This window comes from Podarcis liolepis (genome assembly GCF_965112155.1).
Source record: "Podarcis liolepis genome assembly, chromosome: 1".
Lineage (NCBI taxonomy): Eukaryota > Metazoa > Chordata > Lepidosauria > Squamata > Lacertidae > Podarcis > Podarcis liolepis.
In genome coordinates, this window is record NC_139554.1 from 58,327,182 (window position 1) to 58,343,399 (window position 16,218).

Genomic DNA, 16,218 nt, shown 5'->3' on the forward strand with positions numbered 1-16,218 from the left:
GTAATAGTAGAAATATTGAGACGCTCATTTTACAGGGCAGTTTCCTATGCAAACCTCCACAACATGCAGATCCAGGGTTAACTGGTAACCAAAATTAAGACTAAGCGAATTCTTTATACTTAGAAAAAGTAATGTAATCCCCTGAGAAGCCTGACTCATTCACCTTCCTACTAAAAACAGATGCTGCAAAAATTGGAACATACTGAAAGTTCAGGCCTAAATGACTGACTTAAAAGTTAGGAATTCGGGAGTCGTTCCAGCAACAAGGCCATGGATTAGCTGACACGTTCAATTTAAAATGATCACTCCCTTCCTGAGCAGACAAAAAAGAAAATACATTAGAAAGTCCATCCAATTTTTATTTCGCCATTCCAAGCATAGAAAGCTAAATACACCTAGGAGATTTAGTACTTATGCTGATGCAATGACTGCACTCCCATGTAATGCTTAAGCATGGCTTGGCATTATGAGGGTAAAATGCAGTAAACCTCAGGCTCACAAACTACCACCACCCCTGAAATGTTGCTACAAGGAGTTGAGAAGTTTTCCTTTCATTTATACATTAACCACATTTGATCAGCCATCTGAACTTGGGAGAAACTGTGGCTCGCCTTAGCTTAATAGAAACTAGTCACCTTCAAGCCATAATTTAGGAAGCTGTCTTGTTTTTATTCACCATAGTTAAGATTAACTTGGGATTCAGTTGCAACACTAAACCGTGGTTAATCCAAAACAAAAGCTGAAAGTTCAGGAATCTCCTTGTGGCTGTGTCAGAGGTGAAGAGAGGAGCACACAAGCCTGAGATTCACAGCCCCTCATCCTCATAATGCTAGGCACTTAGGCCATCAAGAAGTTAAGATATTTTAGGTATAAGGGCAACCTAAACCATAAACAAGGAAAACACTGGAGAGAGATTTTCAGCATTTTAAAATATAGCCTTACCAGCTTCCACCGGTTTGGTCTTCTGGTACGTTGAAGACAATTTCTCAATATCTTCAAAAGCTGATGCATTCTATCAATAAAAGCCAGATGAGGTCACAAACATATTCAGGGACAAGATAACAAGCCATTAGAAATGCATACAACAGTTTTATTTAAAGAAGTCATTTTTATGCTCCAAAGTTGCTTTTCATGTAGAAGCTGCATGTTCTCAAAGGTGACATGTGGACTCAAAACAAGTAAAAAGGCTGTGTGATTTTAATAAGTATCCAGACAAAGCAAAATGCCACCTGACATTTGGCAATATAATGACAAATGAAAAAACTTGGATGCAAGAGGTGTTTGACATTTTTTTATAAGTAAAATGAAACACAGAGCTAAATTTCAACTGAGCAGAGAACTCAAAAGAGCAAATCTCAATTTCAAAAAGCAGTAGAGAAGCTTTAAGTGCACAATGATAGGAGGTAGCAAGGGGAGCAGATGCCTCTATCACAAATATATGAAGGTTCAACATATGAGTAGACATGGTCACAATTGCACTGAAGGTTGAGGATGCTTTTATGAACTGATCCCTGATACTTTTTATGTTGCAACACTCTTGTTTATGCATTTGGACATTTATATGCTACATTTTTGTAATGTTTTTCTACTTCTTGTGAGCTGCAAAAATTGCAGCTGATATGAATTTCCTCACGATTTTTGTTTCTTAAAAACAAAACAACAAAAAAACGCTTTCATCATCCACCAGCCACACGTGAGTATGTATATATACCTAAGAAAGGATCTATTTTCCAGAACAGTATCTGTATTAGTCCGCTGTTCTAAAAAATAAAGTAAGAAGCTCCTTTGTATACTTATTCATTGAATTCAGAGGGGATTATTTCTGAGCAACTCTGCATTGGACTGGAGATTCTAATCTGAGGCAGCCATTATAAAAACTGATGTCAGGGGGTATTTATTCCACATTATTTAATGCAGACAATTTATCTCCGGCCCCACCCATCATCAGTTCCCCGACAGAAATGAAAGGTTGCCCATCCTTGCCATAAGAAATATTTTATTTACGGTCATACCTTATCCATTCGATCTTTCTGCACGCCATATTTTCCACCAAAGCCTTTCGAATAGTCTAAAAACAGGACAAAAAAAGACTAATTGGAGGTGATTGTTTCTACCCCTCTTTTGAGTTTTCTCAAATGCAGATGAGTACTGAAAGAAGCTGCATGCTTAAGAGTTCCTAATGACTGCAGCCAAGCAAAAAACAGAAAAGAAGTAGATGAAATATAGATATACATATTTTTATATACTTGTAAGATTTTGGAAGAAGTGTCGGCAGATGTGCAAGCTACAGTGGGCCAGATTCATGCTTCCACATTCATTGGCTGAAATGACACTGGATGACCGCTGGCAGGAATCAAGCAAAGAAAAGGATGCTCTCCCTCTCTGGACCCAACAACTCTGCCTGCCACACCCCACTTCTATAGAATAGCCTTGGATTACTCTACTTCTAGCATTTACTTCTCGCCACTTCTGGCATTCACCATGTCAATGAATGAGTGTTTTAAATGCCAAAAAGACACAGATATAGTGACCAGATATATTGGCTTTGTATCCAACCAAGCCATAGTCTTCAGTAGACACATTGAAAAGCACTGAACTGACATCAGTCAGGCCCACCGATTTAGAGAGTCTACTTTGAGCAGGGCATTGTCTCATTACAGATTGACAACAGAAGTACAATTAAATGCTGGATAGACAAACTTCTACAAAACACACACACTGGGGGGGGGGGGGACTGAAGGAATGAAATACTTCTTATTTATGGAAGGATCTCATGGGCTACCTTGCCTTATTTTCATCAAGGAGATTCTATGTAAAGAGAGTTTATATATCTATCTATCCGCCCAAAACACTGGAACCAAATCACCTTTGCCTAACGTTTCAATGAAGACATTATTTCACATGTTTTATATCGAACTGATACACTGCATGAAGCGGTGATCACTAAAAACAAAATCTCAAACCTTCTAACAGCCAAATCAGGGCATAATTTTATATCGGATGGATGGTGCATGACTTTAACATTGCAACATATGGAAACTACTGTACTAGTTCTAGGAAATGAATTGCACATGGGTTTTCCTTTGAAGAAAGAGGCAAGGGAGCGCTCTCTCTCTCTCTCTCTATATATATATATATATATACAGTGGTACCTCTGGTTACGTACTTAATTCGTTCCAGAGGTCTGTTCTTAACCTGAAACTGTTCTTAACCTGAAGACCACTTTAGCTAATGGGGCCTCCCGCTGCTTCTGCGCCACCGCCACGCGATTTCTGTTCTCATCCTGAAGCAAAGTTCTTAACCCGAGGTACTATTTCTGGGTTAGCGGAGTCTGTAACCTAAAGCGTATGTACCCTGAAGCATATGTAACCTGAGGTACCACTGTATATTTATATGTAATGTTGGCTAGGTTGATTTCACAGCACATGGAGAAAAGAAGATAATCTCACAGTGGTGCCTGTTATGCTATTTCACCCATTGCATTTAAAGAAAGAGACATTGATGTCTGCATTTTTAAGCAGTATTATCAATTTCAGCATAAACCTAAAATGTTGGCTTCTTGTTATGACGGAAGAAACTCAACTGTTTAAAGACGTGGGTATCACAAGTGACATTTCCTGAACAGAAGCAACCTTGCTATGGCAAAGACTCAGGCTTTGTAGGCCAGAATCAAGAACTACACAAGGCATGGGAGAGGTCCACTCCTTATATATCACAGAGTCCACACTCAAGCAATACTATTGCAGACGACTGACCTGATGCGCACTTGCCAAAAATAATAATAATGAAGAATGGCTGCCATTAGCTTTAAAACATTCAACTAAAGATTGCGGCGATGTATTGGGATGATATGATTCAGAGAGAAAGAAATGTTGCCGTGAAACTGCCCGAGGGAGGTGCGGGGCTTTCAAAGAGAGCAACTTAAGTCTGTGGTAGAAGTGGCAGCACTGGGTAAGTTACAACTAGAAACTATGCCTTGTTGCGATTCGTGCTTCGCTAGTTTCTCCTTGTAGTCAAACCCCACAGCTGAGGAGTCCTGCCTCTCTGTTTGAACACCGAATTTCCCTCCGAAACCACTCTTATAGTCTGAGAAATCCAGGTTATATCACGAGGAAAAAGAAGCAAGAAGAGAGAAGGACAGGAAGAAGAGAAACATATTTAGATATAACATGGACGAACCAAAAAACAAACACCATTAAAAAGCCCCAAAAAGTATTAATTTATCACCTGCCCCTAACCCTAAGGTACCAGGGCAGGTTGCAACAATTAAAACACAATGTTAAAAAACAGATTAAAACAACTTACAATCACAATAATTAAAAAAAAAATCACAAAAGTAAGGTGGGTCCTAAAAATATGCATCTCAAGTATCACAGAAGCTAAATAAAGAAGTTGCCAGACACCTCTATTGGGATGGAGAACCACAACTTAGGGGCTGCCAGAGAGAATTTTCTTTCCTGGGCCACCCCCTCCCCATAGCATCTGAGGGTAGTGGAACAAACAAGAGTGCCCCCCTCTATCAATCTTAGAGCTCAAGGGGGTCCAGTAGGGAAGGAGTTGGTCTTTCAGGTATCTAGAGGCTGAGTCATTTAGGTCTTTAAACACTAATATGAGTATCTTGGAGCCAGAAACAAAATGGTAACCAGTGCAGCTGTTTTAAAACAGGAGTTATGTGCTATCTAAATGGAGCCACAGCCAGTAATCTGGCCACTGTATTTTCGACAATTTTAAGTTTCTGAGTTGTCTTCAAGGGCAGCCCCATTTAGAGCACACTGCAATAATCCAATCTGGAAGTTACCAATCATGGAGTATAATGGCCAGGTCATTTTTGCCCAAAAGGGGCTGAGGCTGGTGAACCAGCGGGATCTGGAAAAAGGCACTCCTAGCCTCTAAGCTCACCTGAGCCTCCAGGAACAAACAGTGCTGAATCCAGGAACAGACCTGCTCCTCCCAGGGGAGTGTAACCCCACCCAGGACAGGTCATCTCCTCACTTCCTGGGTGTAAGAACTCAGTACACATAACACCTCTGTCTTTCCAAGATTCAGTCCATCACTGTCTCCAAGCAATTGCCTCTCCCAACTCAGATGGTACAAAAAGAGAAAGGTGGATGCCATCTGCATATTGATGGCACGTCAAATCTCCTGATGACAGCTCCCAGTGGATTCATATAGAGGTCAAATAGCATGGGGAACAAGATGAAACCCTGCAGGACACCACGGGATGACTCCCATGGCGTTGAACAGTAGCCTCCCATAACGACTTTCAGGAACACATCATGCAATTCAGAACCAAAATACACATTGAGAAATCTTATGGTTCCAAGACTGTTTTACTTCAGATTGCAGCTGGGAGAAATCACAGCTTGGAATGCCACACGTTTGAAAGCCCATGCCAAAAATCCCCTGCATATACACAGCAATCACACCAAGGAGAAGCATGTGCTAAAACTTTCTCTGATATACCCATCTTTTCAAAAGCAGAACACATTTTTCACAAGGGAAAGCATTCAGGCATACTACTATTTCCCTTTCCACCTCACAATATACAAATGAAATGGTGCAAGCCCATGTAATATTTTTGAACATGTAGTTTGAGTCTGAAAACTCTGAAGAATATTTTCACAAGTTTCCCAGTTCCATCAGCCTCAGCCAATGGTTAGGGATGCTGTAGTTTAAAATCTGGAGGTCACCACTTTGGTGACCTCTGCTAGAGATAATGTGATGCATATACCTTCTTTCTATATGAACACGACAACAGTATAATATACAGTACAGTATACAGGATGGTAATCATCATACTCCTTTATATGTACAGCCAAGAAATATGTATATACCTTTCTGAGATTCGTGCAGTTGTACTTTTTCCTGGTGATCCCAGCCAAGGGCACATTTGTCCTGTCTGTCCGTCTGCACCCCAAACTTTCCACCAAAACCTTTTGTATAATCTAGATAGATAAAATAACACAAGGTGTTACCGAGATAATGTTTTTGTCCTGGAGGAGGTTTAAAGTGAATTTATATATTTAAGAGAGAGTAGCTAGAGGTCTTCGTTCCCTTGCCAACTCAATGTACGAGTAGGATTTTTTTTAAATGGTGGGAAAATATTAGTACACAAAGCTGCAGTCATAAGGACTCAGTGAACTGAGATGAATTAAACTACATGTTTAGGACATTTATTTTGCAATTTCTACTCTGCTACTTGGTTCCACAGTGCCTTGAGAATGCTACTGTATAGCAGCGGCGTAGCGTGGGTTATCAGCACCCGGGGCAAGGCAAGTAATTTGCGCCCCCTAACCCAGGGCAAGGCAATTAATTTGCGCCCCCTAACCCGGGGCAAGGCAAGTACAGTAATTTACTCTCCCAAGCAGCAGCAGCGAGGCTTCTCTTTCCCCCGCGCTCTCCTGGAGCTGCCTCTTTTCTTTCCTTTTTTCCCTTTCTCCAAGGCTTTTCGCTTTCTCTCCTTAATTGATTCCTCCTCCACACCGCAGCATTTCCTGGCTGCTTCCCCCCCTTCCCCTCTCTCTCCTCCTTGCTCTGCTTGCCTTGCCCTGCCCTGCCTGAGGGCGCCCTGAGGAGACTCCGCTCTCCTTTTTGACCAGGCGAGATGGAAAAGTCTCTTCCCGCCCCCTCGCCAGACTCCCTGCTCGGCTCGGCTCACTACCCAGGCGGCCAGTGGAGAGAGAGCCGCAATTACCATAAAGCTCCTCTCCCTCCGCTTCACCAAGCTGTCAAAGCCCAGCAGCAGCGGCAACGCCAGCAGCAGGCACAGCCAGACCCCCACCAGCCAGCCAGCCCGCCCGCCCGCCCGGCTTCCTCTCCTTTTTTTGCCCGCGGCAGAAGGCTTCGCTCTCCCCCTTCCGCGACCTCCTCGCCAAGCCAAGCGAGCGCGGGCTCCCTAACCCGTGGATTTTAGTAGGGGCAGAGAGCTGCTAGTGCGAGCGCGCCCCCCGCCCATGTTGCGCCCGGTGCGGCCGGCACCCCTGGCACCCCCCACGCTACGCCACTGCTGTATAGAACTCAGCAAATATTCACTATAGTCCAATTTACAGAAATGCACAAGAAGGAATACTGCTCATCTTATGAGGTGCAAACTTAAGAGGCAGCTGTTTATACCAAACAAAAAACAAACAAAAATAGTAGTGTTTTGCCACATCAGCAGTTACTAGTTCTATCATCCAGATTTCCTGCTGGATGCAATAAACTGTCTGAGCCGAGGTATTCACAGGATATATTTGTGGGGTTTTTGATATTTTTAAGTTATGAACCACCTTGAGATCTACGGATGAAGGGCAATATATAAATTTAATAAATAAACAAATAATCATAGGTAGCTAGTCATGTTAATGATTGTTCTATACTGCTTTTAATGGTTGTTACACTTCTAAATTGTATATATCTATATATTACAGAGGTATTGTATTTATAAACATTTATAAATACTTGTACAAATAAGATTATTTAGATGATTTATTGAAATGATTGATATACCACCGTTTGCACAAGCCACAGGATGGTTTACAGTAAAGCAAACAAATCAAAATCCGTAACATCCATAAACACAACACAATCCTTATGAAGGAACTTGTGTGCTGTGAAGTTAGTTCAGAACTTTAATACAACTGTGTATTCTCACACAGGCCTTGCTTAAGTAATCAACTTTAAGTTTATTTATTTCATAGGTGTCAGCTGCTGTGGGGTTTTTTTTTTATTTGATTCTAAGGAAAAGAAGGATATAAAAGTAACAAAATAAACAAAACAGAAAGACAGAATAAAGAGAAAGGGAAGAGGATTTTTTTACTTCTAAAAGTTGAAGGCTTCCGTTTATGCAGGGATACTGAAGTATACTAAAAGGCTCAGACTTAAAGAAGGCCAACCCAAAACAATTTCATGGAATAAAATTTAAAATAAAAACCTTTCTGTGATTCATGTTTTTCAGTTTTGCCCTGGTATTCAAAGCCAACAGCACTTTTGTCCACTTTCTCCTTGTCCACACCATATTTACCACCAAAACCTTTGGAATAATCTAGAGATGGAATGGAAAAAAATCAAAAAAAAATCATCATAGCAGTACAAACTAAGACATTAAATTCTTTCTATTGATAGCTATTTGGCTAGCAGTGGTCAGTTTAGCACATTCTCCTGCTCATCACTCCAAGTGCTGACTTGCATGTGTGAAAGAGCCATCACTACCCAACCACCACAGAGGACACTTTCACATCACAAGACATCGAGTTCATCCGTATTTTTCAATAAATTTTGGAGAAGGAAAAGAGAAGTGGCTTTTTGTTCCCTGAGAAACGACCTTTTGGAGAACAAATGCTTGCAGTAGCTTCTCGCTGCCTCCTGCAAAAACTGAACAGAAACAGAAAGAGACTGGTTTCTTCCACAGAGAATAAAAGTGCATAATTCTGCTCATGGTTTTGCAGCAAGGAGCAGCAGCAGCAAAAACAAAAATATGCAAACAAAAGCCTAACTACCTCTTATCCCTGGCAAACACCCCCCCACCCCCCATCCCAGAGAACTGGGAATAAGAGGTCATTTTCCACAAACAGGCAAATAAGGGTTTGTTGGTTTTTTTGGAAACCCATTACCAAGCTTTTGAAAAGAGACACTTTTTTTTTGGTTTTCCACCACTGCAGCTGGAACTCAGAATTCAGAATCTGCAGGTATTAAGATTTTCCATCAAATCTACTAGATAAGCTTCTTGCCTCCTCTAATGACAACTCTGGATTGAAGAGGACTCTTGTGTTAGCTAAACCGTGAGAATTTTCAAACACAAAAGGAAGGTTATTTGTTGAGTTGATGCTATAAAAACGAGTCTCTGCCCTATTTTTTAAAGGGGGGGGGGGGATTTTACAAATTTACCATCATAGCACAAGCTCCTGAAATTTTAAAGAATGCACAGAATATAATGCAAGCAACAAACCTTTCTGCGATTCATGCTTCTCTGTTTTCCCTTGGTAGTCAAATCCCAATGCGCTCTTGTCTACCCTGTCAGCCTGTACTCCATATTTCCCGCCAAATCCACTTGAGTAGTCTGAGAAACAAGCACATTGAAATAATGTCAGAAACTGCATGGATGCCGGTTGAACAATTCTGAAGATGATGCTGATTAGTGGCACCTCCTTCAATAATTACCTCCCTGCCACCCTTATAACTATGAAAAGAGTGGTTTGAAGCATGTTAAAGAGTAAATATTTGGCATTTATGTAATAGTCACAGTTACAGTAACTTTACTGAAGGAAGATAAGTTGATATCTGATTTCTTTCCTGGCTTTTTCCTGGCCCACGTAGGACCTGTCTGGATAGCTGGCATGTGTCCACAAATGAAAAACTGGTTTCATGCTTCCTCCAGGTTTTGCCACTAGTCTTTAAGCTTAGAAATTTTAAAGGTGGTAATGTCCCTCCTGGATCAGGCCAAAAGACCATCTACTCCAGCATTTTGTTCTCACAGTGGCAAACCAGATATCTATGGGAAGCCTGCAAGCAAGATTTGAATGGAATCGTGTTCTCCCAACTTGTAATTCCCCAAACTGCTATTCGGAGGCATACTAGAGGTAGAACATAGTATTTGGGGCTAGGAGACACTGGCAGTCTGATCCTCCATTCACTTGCCTAATCCTCTTTTACAGCCATTCAAGATGATGGCCATCACTATCTACTGTGACAGTGAATTCCATACTTCAGCTCTGTGCTGTGTGAGGTAGTACTTTATTTTGCCAGTCCTGAATCTTCCAACATTAATAAATGTAACTTCTACAGGTTTCATGGCAATGTGGGTTGTCCTGGTCTTGAAGGGGAAATATCCAGTAGTTTGTTAGAATAAAAGTTCTTCCAACAAGTCAGGGGTGAATAAAACCCATGAGACTTCTCTGACAAGTTATATATCAAGCACAAAAAATTAGGATTATTCAGGGTTCTTAATTGTGCAGGACGACTCCCTGCTGCAGAAATTCACCCCTCATGAAGGGTACTGTGCAGGAGAACTGTGATATGTTTGGGGTAAGGCCTAGGCAGTGTACCGCCATGCTCCTCACATGATTTTGATGTGTGAAGGAAATGAATGCCCTAATAGGGCTTCCATCTGAGTGGCTATTCAGTTAGGAATAGACTCAATACTTAGGTTCTGTAGAAAGTCTCTTGTAACAAAAGGTCCTCTTGTTTAAAGGGTTCCATCTTTCTTTTTTTTACCAACCCTAAAAAAAGGAAAGGATTTGCCAAAACACATTATTTAAAAGGTCAATTCTTCTATCTGTGTCATTTGCCAACAGTGACATGGAATGACAGGCTTAACATTCCTGTTCCATAAGCCTTCATGAAAGAAATACTGGAATAGAATTCTGCAGCAGAATTTGTTGTGAAGAAGAGAAGACGAATTCTACACAAACTCCTCAGAATGCTTTACCTTTCTGAGAAGCATGTTTCTCGGTTTTCCCCTGGTATTCAAATCCTACAGCGGACTGCAGAAATAAATAAAGAAAGAAAATTATTTGAATAAAAATAAAAAGTATTACAAGAGTATTCTAAATGAAGAAACAACCCTAAGTGTTATTAATAAATGACACTTACATGTGAACCATCTTAATACAGCCACATCAACACCTACACTATAAAAATGTAGGAGGCAGCTATCAAACACATTTCTAGAAATACAGGAAGTCGTTTACCTGGTCAACCCTATCGACTTGCACACCAAACTTCCCACCAAAACCTTTCACCGAGTCCACCTGGGAACAGTGCTGAGAAAGCTTAGACTGATATTCATGACCAACAGCTGACTGGAAGAACAAGAAAAGACACATTTAATATAAACATATGAACCAATTAACTTCCACCTAGAGGAAGGAAAAACCTATTCATTCAACACAAAATTGAACAAGTACTATGGTTACTGGGTCCTCCCTGTGGAACCTGAAGTTTGTATAAGCCCCAAAGAAACTATAGAAATGACATCAGAAAGCTAAGGGCGTCAATGAACAATTAAGAGCACTTTTAAGATTATTCAAACAAGTCAAACCACGGCTGCTCTGTATTTCTAAGAAAACACGTAACTTTAAAGGTTCAACCTTGGGTGCCTTTTCTACTTAAATTGTACAAGACAAGCAAAGATTGCAGTCTCTTGGCTCCATGTATATTGGAGTGTGGGGGAGCTTTTTGGCCAGATCTTTATCTCCCTCATGCCAGAAGGCCACCTCTGACAGGTGGCTGGGACCAGCTACTTGTCGGTCATCTGTTGTCATACTGAACTAGATGGGACTGAACTCCCTGTGGATCAGTTGATGCAGTTGATGGTTCAATCCTGCTTTGTGCAGCTTCATCTCTACCTGCTTCACACCTGACATCACATATGACATCAGGTGGGCCGGGTTTCAGAGAAACAGCCTCCTGGGTCAGATGCAGGAAGCTGGTGGGCCAAGTCTGGCTTGTGGCCTGGAGGTCCCCATCCAAGATATATATGAACACAATCTCTTCAGTTGATATGATGTGAACATTGTAAAAATCCAGCTTTCTTGTTATTTTTACTTTTCCAAATAAGACTTAAATTTCAAGTTCAAAATGTATTTATAGGTGCAAAGGCTCTTGAGCAAGTCACTGACTGGGAGGTATTTGTTCACTTCATGGACTGGACTATTATAGGATGTGTGATCTTTGTTGCATATTTTGTTGTTTCTTCAACTTGGTAAATTGCCTTGTGTACAGCAATATAGAAAGGCGGTATACAAATTAAAAGTGAACTGGGGGGGGGGGGGATTCCATTACCTCAGCTTATAGGAGTCAGTACTTCCATTTACCAAAATATATGCAGACTCAACTGTAAATAGCAAAGGGAAAAAAGCCAATGCACTAGGAGTATCATGGTCTAGAAACGCAAGAAAAAGGATAGCCCTTAACTCTACAAACTTCATTTTGAACTATCCTTGTGTGAATGAGGCCCACTTGGTATCTATGAGAAATCAAGCATTTAGTGTGGCTACACCATCAGTGTGGAATGCCCTCCTGTTGGAATTCTAACAAGAGTCTCTGCTTCTTATTTTTTTAGATGTCTTTCGAAGACTTACTTATGCCAATAGGTTGTTTCAGCTGGATAAGTTTTATGTGATCGGCCAGATTCTTATGACAGTTTCTGTTCTTTGATGCTTAGCGTGACTGTATATGTGCTTTACACAACTTTTTCTATACAAGTCATCAGTATATTAAATATTGTTACAAAGAAAAAGTATAAATAAAATAAAGGCTGCCATTAATGCATCAGCAGTTATGGCAGCTATTTTACCAGAAAGTATCTTCCAGCTGCAAGAGAATTCAGCTAAAATTGTGCCTTCAGTGTGCACTATGTTGTGTTGTGTTGCTATCCTACAGGAAGCCACCAGACACTCTCTTCCTTTCCCAAAGTCTCTATCAAGCATTAACAACTTCCTCCACATTTTGTCTCCACGTTTGTCTTCCTGCAGAGCAGGAGAGAGATGCTGAGCATGTGCCTTATCAAACAGGAGCTTTTCTAGCGCGCAGTTTGCCATTTCTGAGTTTCAAAATAAAATAATAACAGAGTTTTCAGCATGGGAGGAGGTACAACAGGCTTCTATTCCAAACTGCAATGACCAGAAACAAAATCTATTGGGACTGTGGGATAAGCAATTAAATGATTGTACCAGGTTTGCATAAGTCAACCTGCAGATCAGATTTAAAGAGAAAGAGAGAGTTCTAGTAGCCTCTTTCATCAGCTGAGGTGGTTTCACCTTGACCCAAGAGCTAGTTCCTCATATCCTGTGTTCAGAATTAAGATACTTGGGGATTTTCCTCTTCATCATCTGTCTGTTGAGGTAAGAGCTTGTGGTTGCTGCAACCCACACTCAGATTTACTAACCACAATTCTCCTTCATGAATTGTAAGGATCAGAGGCCATTTACTGCATGCCACAATGCAGGCCTAGAGTATTGTGGTGTGTATATTCCACTTGCACCACACTGACTCATCAAGCACGGAGGCAACATGTCTCTTAGCAAATTTGGCCAATGGCTTTATGCAATTCTTATTTTAGACTCCTACTACCTCTATGCCTCAATCAATAACAACTTTTTTTTCTTTTTAAGCCAATAATCCTCAGCATTCTCAATCAATTTCCGTTGTCATTCTAGCCCATTTGAGCACAGAAATGGTCTTGGTTTGCCCTCTGAGATCACCTTTCCCAGAAGGCAGTTATGAGGGTTTCAATCCTGTGGGTTCTCCTAAACCTCTCAGCGGCTTTCAAGTCTATCAGCAGTATTACCCTTCTGTCATTTCAGCACCAGGCAGGAGGTTTTATTTTTATTTATTTTTAATTCAATTTAGTTTCATGTTCTTAATATGACTTCCCCACCACCACTGTCTTTATACTCTTAAGTGTTTTGTTATTGAATTTGTTTTATTTCTTGTTGAGAACTCTGTTATTGGGCAGTGATAGTGAGGGTCTGTAGAGAGAGGGAGAAGATGTCAAAGGCTTGATTCACGAATGGAAGGGAAGTCAGCATGAATATCAATTATGTATGTGAGGTAGACATTTCCTCAATTTAGAAAGCGTACTGTAAATATTAAGCACCTTCCCAGGAGCAGCAGATGACACAAGGTACTTTCACTTCCCTGCAATTAGAAAGCAAAACAGAGCTGGACGGATTGCCAAGTCAAGTCAGACCAACTTTTCCACTATCCCAAGATCCCTGTCAAAGGAATGCAACAACAGACACCCAGAAGCAGAAAGAGGGACAGGACATTTGAGCATGAGGCAGGGTCCAAGAAAGCCTGACGAGGCCCCTGTTTGGCAAATCATGCCTGTACACAGCACATCAGCCGTGCAAAATCTTCTGCACTTACTTTGTCCATGCGGTCTTGTTCCACACCAAATTTTCCTCCATAGCCATGGGAAGCTTTTGGTCCTGTTTGAAGTTCCTTCTCCTTGAGAGTCTGATGCTCTTGGGATACATTCTCCCTCAGCTTATGAATGCTTTTTGAGACAAAAAGAATTAAAAACAAGAGAAATTGCAGTTAAAAGATGCCACTTTGATCTAGCTCTCGCCTCCTGTGCCATTTTTGCCCTTAACATTTTTAATTATCTTTAGAGAAAGAAACTACACCAACTCCCATAATTAAATAAAAACAACTATTTGCATACCCGTTTCAGAATCCTTCTACGTTATTCCCACCCCTCTGCACACACATACCTTGCTGCTTTAAAGAGAGGAAGAAACCTAGGGGATGAGTTCAATGTCGTACTAAGGTTTCAGCTTGCCAAACAAAGCAATCCCTCCTCTCCTTGCGCTGTTCTTGAGGTTCACCCAACCTGCCCAGAGCCCACCAATTTTGGGGAGCACACAGGGGGCAGCGGGGGAAAGCCCTGTTGTGCAAACAGAAGTTAGCTTCTGCTGATGGAACTCATTAACTGAATGCTGCCTGAGAAGTCTGCAGTAAGAAAATTCAAATGCTAATACTGCAGTGCATTACACATCCAAAATGCAAAATATTTCAGTGCTTTCACCATCCTGTTCAGATAGTTCTTCAATCATCCAAGATTTTGCAGGGCAAAAATAGGATTTCTTGTGCTGACCGAAGTGCAAGAAGTCACAGGCTATACCCATCGTATCATTTATATCACACTGTGTGGAGCTGCCTTTAAACTACCTGTCCCGCAAATTGATATTGTTACAATTTGGCTATTATTGGGGGAATATTTGAAAACTAATAAAAAATTACTTATGAAAAAAATTAAATTAACCGTCCCTGTTTTATTGCTACCTTCTTAGTAGCTCCTTTTTGCATCTTTTTTTCCACCTTGAATTCATCCTTCTTCACCATGGTGACTAAAAATTAAGCACAGTACTCCAGATATGGCCCCAGTCACCTGTAATGCAAAGGGCCACCATTTTCTACTGCCCTGTGTACCCTGTTTACAGCCCGTGACATTGTTCAGAAAAGGGCCGTTCATCCGAAGCTGTTCCTCCTAACAATAAACATGCAGATGCTGTCAGCCCTGCCACCTTACCCGATAGCGCAATCTGCATTCTTGTACTATTCCAGAGACGGAGCTACTTCAAGCATCAGTGTACAATACCAGAAGCTATGCTGCTATTATGGCATGCCTTTAGGAACAGGCAATTGTCTGTTCTAACATGCCTTTAGGAACAGGCAATTGTCGCAAAAATTTCCAAACTATGTTTTGAAGCATACCACGGACCAAATGACCAGAGCCGAGTAGGAAAACTGGTTCCTCAACTGTGTCACATGCTCAAGAAACATTTGTTTTCAATATTTAGAGCAGAAGGCCATTACAGTCGTACCTTGGTTTTCGAACAACTTAGTTCTCGAACATTTTGGCTCCTGAACGCCGCAAACATGGAAATGAATGTGCTGGTTTGGAAACTATTTTTGAAAGCTGAACATCCAAACGGGGCTTCCATGGCTTCCGATTGGCTGCAGGAGCTTTCTGCAGCCAATTAGAAGCCACGCTTTGGTTTCCAAACATTTTGGAAGTCGAACGGACTTCCAGATGGGATTCCGTTCGACTTCCAAGGTACGATTGTACTGATGTTTTCATAACCTTCAGATTTCATTACAGCAATACTATCTACCTTTCAGAACTGATCATTAGGTTACCATTCAGAGAAGTTACATACGGCTATGTTTTTCGCCAGCTGCAGGCCCAGCTGAAGTTGAACTCTCACCAGAGAAATAAGAATGGCTGCAATGCACAGGACTTAGGGCAGAAGACCTGAAATTTTGCCCTTCTATTTCTGAGACATTGTATGTAGCAATGAAGGTGGTAGCTGGAAGCAGTTTTTCACTTCCCTTTAGAACATATAAAAACATATGAGCCCTCACAGTGACAGCAGTGGGCTGGTGAGCATGCCATGCAATTAATATCTAAACCACAATTAAGAGATTAAGAGTGAGCTGTCTGATAACATGCTCATACCCCCACAGTCTCTCCCTAAAGCAAACTCCTTACCCAAAGTTAAAGGGCATTTCGACACCGATATTATCAGCATCTAATGTTAACTACATGTTTAGCCAAGGATTCTTGACCAGCTTCAAACTTTGGTTAAGAGCCCTGGGTTAAAAGATGAGGCCCATTACGTGCGCACAGCCTGTTTGCTGTTTTCCCAGAGCAAGGCTCTTTTCAGGCTGAGGACCGCATTTCCTTCAGGGCGATATTTGTGGTGGGTGGGGCCAGAGGCAAAAATGAGAGGA

General features: G+C 41.3%; 1 protein-coding gene across 4 annotated transcripts in view; it reads right to left on the reverse strand.

Moving 5' to 3' along the window:
* Window positions 1–16,218, reverse strand: part of CTTN (cortactin) — a 37,820-nt gene that overhangs the window by 9,825 nt on the left and 11,777 nt on the right. For 2 of the 4 annotated variants that reach the window (XM_083464311.1, XM_083464310.1), the window contains exons 4-12: window positions 13,849–13,978; window positions 10,668–10,778; window positions 10,406–10,460; window positions 8,927–9,037; window positions 7,913–8,023; window positions 5,835–5,945; window positions 3,976–4,086; window positions 2,013–2,068; window positions 943–1,012 (exon numbers count right to left, since the gene is read on the reverse strand). In XM_083464311.1, the coding sequence (XP_083320437.1) occupies window positions 943–1,012; window positions 2,013–2,068; window positions 3,976–4,086; window positions 5,835–5,945; window positions 7,913–8,023; window positions 8,927–9,037; window positions 10,406–10,460; window positions 10,668–10,778; window positions 13,849–13,978 (866 nt within the window). The remainder of the gene's footprint in view (window positions 1–942; window positions 1,013–2,012; window positions 2,069–3,975; window positions 4,087–5,834; window positions 5,946–7,912; window positions 8,024–8,926; window positions 9,038–10,405; window positions 10,461–10,667; window positions 10,779–13,848; window positions 13,979–16,218) is intronic. The other 2 variants (XM_083464312.1, XM_083464313.1) reach the window with 1 other exon arrangement.